The sequence below is a fragment of the Orbicella faveolata genome, unplaced genomic scaffold, assembly GCF_042242905.1.
Source record: "Orbicella faveolata isolate gen_17 unplaced genomic scaffold, um_ofav_v1 contig_37, whole genome shotgun sequence".
Classification (NCBI taxonomy): domain Eukaryota; kingdom Metazoa; phylum Cnidaria; class Anthozoa; order Scleractinia; family Merulinidae; genus Orbicella; species Orbicella faveolata.
In genome coordinates this window covers 2409730-2415000 of record NW_028301566.1, presented here as the reverse complement: position 1 = coordinate 2415000, position 5271 = coordinate 2409730, and the positions used below count along the sequence as shown (strand labels likewise).

At 38.5% G+C, this 5271-nt stretch overlaps 1 protein-coding gene across 1 annotated transcript in view; it reads left to right on the top strand.

The window, feature by feature from the left end:
• The window catches only part of LOC110055865 (uncharacterized), a 13258-nt gene extending 9101 nt beyond the window's left edge, over positions 1-4157 (top strand). Inside the window, exons 3-5 of the mRNA XM_020762287.2 lie at positions 1-291; positions 1493-1609; positions 2617-4157. The exon at positions 1-291 is cut by the window's left edge and continues 712 nt beyond it. Coding sequence (XP_020617946.2) covers positions 1-291; positions 1493-1609; positions 2617-2955 — 747 coding nt within the window. The 3' untranslated portion in view covers positions 2956-4157. The remainder of the gene's footprint in view (positions 292-1492; positions 1610-2616) is intronic.
• Positions 4158-5271: the final 1114 nt, after the last annotated feature.

Here is a 5271-nt window from a genome sequence, read left to right as displayed (position 1 = left end):
CATGATTCAAGACACCGAAGTCGCAGACAAACCTTTGTTCAAAAATTCCTTACTGCTCCTCGAAAGATAACGTTCACACTCTTTGAGAAAAAAGTTATTGGCATAAATATGAAAGTGAAAGCCACTATTCGCATTGAATCAATTAAAAAGTTGTACTACCTTGAGCTGGACAAGACTGAGTTGGATTTAACTCTGCAGTTGGGAGCCAGTGTACCAGTGCCATTTCTTCGAGACTCCATTGACACCACTAAGAAAAAAACAAAGCAGATAAACGGATGGAACATTAAAGTTGTAAGTACTTGAATTTAAAATGTTGAGGTTAGATCGGGCCTCCATTTCGCCAAGTTCTTTTAGGGAGCTGACTTACGGTTTACGGAAAACAAGGTTGATAAAAACACTAGCATGGTGGAAAGTAAATCGTACCAGTGGTTCGTGTGCTTTCTTTTATGTGTATTATATTTTGAGTTTTACTTTTTTCACTGTTGGCTATAATGACTGCTTTTAAACAATTCTACGACAACAGGACAATACGGAAACCTATTGCCTCACATAATACAACGACAAAAAAATTGCCATAAAATTATTGTATTTATGCGTCTCTCTTCTGAAAGATCATCGGATAGGAGCCTATCAAAATCGATTACAAAGATCTACAAGATGTAATAAGCTGACTTATACATGACCGTACATTTTGATTGGTTGCTACTTATAATCTATTGTTGGACAGTTCTTACCACATTCTGAAGTCATCTGTGACCTATTCAGAACATCTATGATCTATTCAGAACAGACGCACGGCAATATGGAATTTATCTGTTAAGTATACCACAGCACAGGTTCAAAATTGGAAACATTTTTAGACAAGAGGTCGCAGTCTATGAGTCTATGAGCCGCCTCTATTATAGGGTGTTACTAAACAGAGTAACGCAGTAGCAGGGGTAACAGGAAAACGAGTGACAGCGATATGCTCTTGTAAGAAAGTGACTCCATGACTTTTTGGAAGCATTCGGAGCAATATCACGAAGTGAGACCCTGCAGTCACTAGATATCGTTTCCAGGTAGAAGACTAAGCGGTTCGTATTCAAATGCAAGCAGGAGAAAACTCTGTAAAACAGAGATTGTCGCGATATAACGCAGATATTACAGTCTGTAATAAGTAACTGAGAGACGCAAGTTTTGATAGATATTGACATTGTCCCATCAAACATCGCATTTCAAGGTGAAATGATGTAAAGTTTCCAAAAAGATAACGACTCGAAGTTGCATGAGTTTTCCGGTTACAGGACTTTTGTTTAGATTATCGGAGCGACTCTCGGAGGCTGATAGTCAGCGCCTGCGCAGAAACGGCGGAGGTGCCTTTTGGAACATAGACGAAGACCGCGACCGAATTTTAAACATAGGTTTTTCCGTAGGAAGCCCAAGTAATAACCTCATTGTTTGAAAAGTTTATATACTTGTAATGCTATTTACTGTTTTGTTTTCTTTTCTACAGGGCTACAGTATTCCGATATTGGGGGTCGTCACTCTCGATCTGGATTTTTTGCTTAGGACACCTACTAGAATCTCAGTGGACCCAGGCTCGCTCTCAACATCCCGGTTAAGCCTAACGGTGAGTAGATATATCTCGATCGATGGTTAACATGTAATGTAAACAATGATTGAAATGTCTGGGCGTATGGTGTGTTTAACCATCAAATAAAAACCATTTTTTTCCAATATCAAACGATTTTGTCGTTTCAGCCTCAATTTTGTGGTAAGAGTATTTGTCGTTCAAACCGGGACACCATGATGTATAGCGCACAGTCACACGGTTCTTTTGACCTCATTTGGCAAAAAAATAATAAATAAATAAATAAATAAATAAATGTGGAAACGTGAGTGGTAAAAGAGTGTAGTTTTGCTAAAAGGCTTAGCTTCCGAGGATAAGTCACGGCTTTCGGTCACCATTAGGGAGCAGCACCTCCTGATTTTCGCATATGTTTGAGCTGTGTTGGTGTTCTAAGCTTCTCCACACTTAATTTAAATAAATACACCTTAGGCGAAGGTTTGGAATATAATACGAGCGGATATTTTACGAATTGCACAGTGAATTTCTGAGCCCCGATGAGGCGAGAAATAATACGAGCAATGAGCAAAATGTCCGTTCATATTATATTAACCCATACAACAAGGGATTCATTTTTCCACTATTAATTCACTATTATTTTACAATGAGCGAAAGACGAAAACAACACAAACGAAAAGTGCTCTTCATGGCCAACAAAAGAATCTATGCGCTTTAAGATCAATGCTCAAAACGTCAAGCCTAAAAAACGGAAAACTCAAGGTGTGCATGGATCGTTCATTGCGGCCATTTTTTTTTCGCTCTGCTTTCCGTCCGTATTTTTGACACATTCTTCAGTGTAATACTGTGAAATAATTTGCGCGTTCCGTTGCCCTAATAAGGTAAAATGGCTTAGCAGTTGAATAATAAACCGCTGTCTCTGTCAACAATATCCTCGATGATGTACGAGACGAGTTAAGAATAAAGGAGTTCATGAAATCATACAAATAGATAAATGAATTAATAAAAATAAGCTCTTACAGTCCTTACAATTTTATAAACTGTCACTTCAGGTAACGCCCTCTGCATCAGTAACAGCCACTTTGCAAGGATCTGTAGCAGTAGTGATTATAAGGGCTGGGGTGTACGGTGACGGGAACTTGATAAGCGGAAGTTTTCCAATCACTGTGTCGTACGATGCAAGTCGTCCTTCCTACAGGGATACCTGCGTGGATGTTTCAGCTAACTTAAGGCTCCTTGAACTGAGGGCTGGTATCTTCTACCAATGGAGATCATGTTGGTGGCACTGGATTTGGTTTAAATGCAAGTGGGGTACTCGACGCACCTTGTACAGTTTTGGCCGATGGTCTGCCTTCAGTTTGAGGCGAAATATGGTATATGAATGTTTCTGATTACACTTTGCAGGGGGGTCCGAGTGTTGTGAACTGTTTCGTTTTAGAGCGCTTTCCAATTGGGTGTCGAAAATAATCTGGAAATGCAATGGTTTTGCTTAACTCTGCTCTGTGATTGGTCCAGAAAACTCTGTCACTCCGTCAACCAATTCAATCAGATGCATAACTTACACCTATCACGACTTCGTCGCCCACATTTTCCCCACCTTAGACGGGTTATTTGTTTTTACTTTGAGTTGTCGTTGGCTCCTCAGGGTACTTTCATTTCTACTGATTGGCCTTTGTGATTCTTCAGTTGTTTTGGTCTTACAACACTCAATTGAAGAGCGCTCTAATAAGGGTTAGTATTTCCCGGTGTTTTTTTAAAGGTATCGTTTTTTTGGATTTGATTAAACTTTAAGTCGAAGTCCCTTAGATTGGAGAGGGAATGCGTGGATCCTATTTTTGGTTTAGCCATGATTGTAGTTGTAAGATCACTATTTCCTAAATCATTTCTACACGTGATCGAAGCAAGTTTTTTTCTTCCCCATTATGCAGCAGAATATGCAGTAATAGTGTCCGAGATCGCCAAATCCAAACATATCAACAATTAAGGTATCTAGGTTGTCAACGGTAGGACAAAGTTCTGGTCCCAGTCTGTTGCCAAGCGGCAGAAATGAAATAGGTAAAGCTTATGACGTCACAGGATCACATGCATCAACCAATGCTTGTCGATCGATGACTGATGGCTCTTTATCAGATTGATTGGATTAAAGATCCCATTTGTTTTCGTAGCTATTCGCCCCTGCATTGAGATGATTTATGTACTCAGTACGGCTCTAAATTGATTCAAAAGTTAGGCAAACTAGATAAATCATTAAACTTGGGTTAAAGGAATAAAACCTACCGTTTTGGCAGCTTAAATTCTTTCATCGTCATTTGCGCTATGATGGAGTTAGAAACCGACACGGTGAACGACAAAACGAAATTGTCCTAAAAAAACGTTAACAAGCATAATAATTTACGGTGGGAATTTTGAATTCTCCTTTAAAGCTGACAATTGTTTTGAGAAACAAGTTTAGTCTGTACATGTTTTGGTTCAACAGCTGTAAAAGCTGTAAAAGTTCCAATCATACCATGGATAACTAGTGTGTATTTGTCTTGGAGTGTCTATATAACCAGTGTTTTGTGTGCAAGAACAATAAACTACTGTTAGAACGCAAGCCTTGCATTGTTAACTTGCCGTTTTTCGATTTTTAAACTATAAAAATTACCGTGGGAACCTTACACAGTGTGAATTTTAACGAGATCTTCTTGATCATGAGATGTGCATGGAAGTGACAGTTCCATCATGGTACAGTTGTGGGGTGGGGAAAGTGGGTGGGAATTAAGTCCCTATTGATTTTCGTTGTGGAAAAAGTGTTCTGTTATATACAAAGTTGCGATAAAAATCATGCAGATTTTTGGTCCCTGAAACGGACTTTATGCTTTCCAAACCCTTTGTCCTGCTAAACAGCTACTTTCTCATTTTTTCGACAAATAACAAAGCCTAAATTTGAAACAAAAAATCAAAATTTGGATTACTCCCTCTCTCTTGTACACTAGAGGGTTAAACTACAAATGACCTTTGTTAAAGTAAAATCTTTATTTAGACACGGTATTTCCTTCAGGACTTTACAATATTGAATTAAATTAATCTAACTATCTAATTAAGTTAAATTACAAATAACTACTACAATAAAAGAAATGATTAAAAAAAAACCTGCTTTACAAGGAAGCCGTGTGTGAAAGCAAAACAAAACTTACATAAGACTACTATTCAAATCATTATTCTTCAGCTTAGATTCAAATTCATTAAGAGAGGGCGACTGTCGAATATCCAAAGGCAGACTATTCCACAGTACAGCTCCGCTGTAGGACAGACTTCTTTTACAATAACTAGTGCGGGTCTGTGGGATGGCAAACAAACAGTCACTATATCTTAGGTTATAGTTTAAGGTATCGGAACGGAAGATAAAGTGCGAACTAAGATAGTCCGGAACCATATAATTTACAATCTTATACATCATTATTGATTTACTAACAAGGCGTTGACGGTCCAGCTTAACCCAGTTTACCATCCGCAACAATTCATCGGTGCTACGATCGTAACTTAACAACGTTATGACAAGTACAGCACGATTTTGTAATTTTTGTAACTTTTGAGAAAGACTCTTACAACAGGATCCCCACACCGAGCTGCGGTAATCGAGATGAGGTTGGACTAATGAATTGCCAATGGAAAGTAGAGTCTTATATGGGACCGAATACCTAATACGTTTAATGGCGCTTATACCA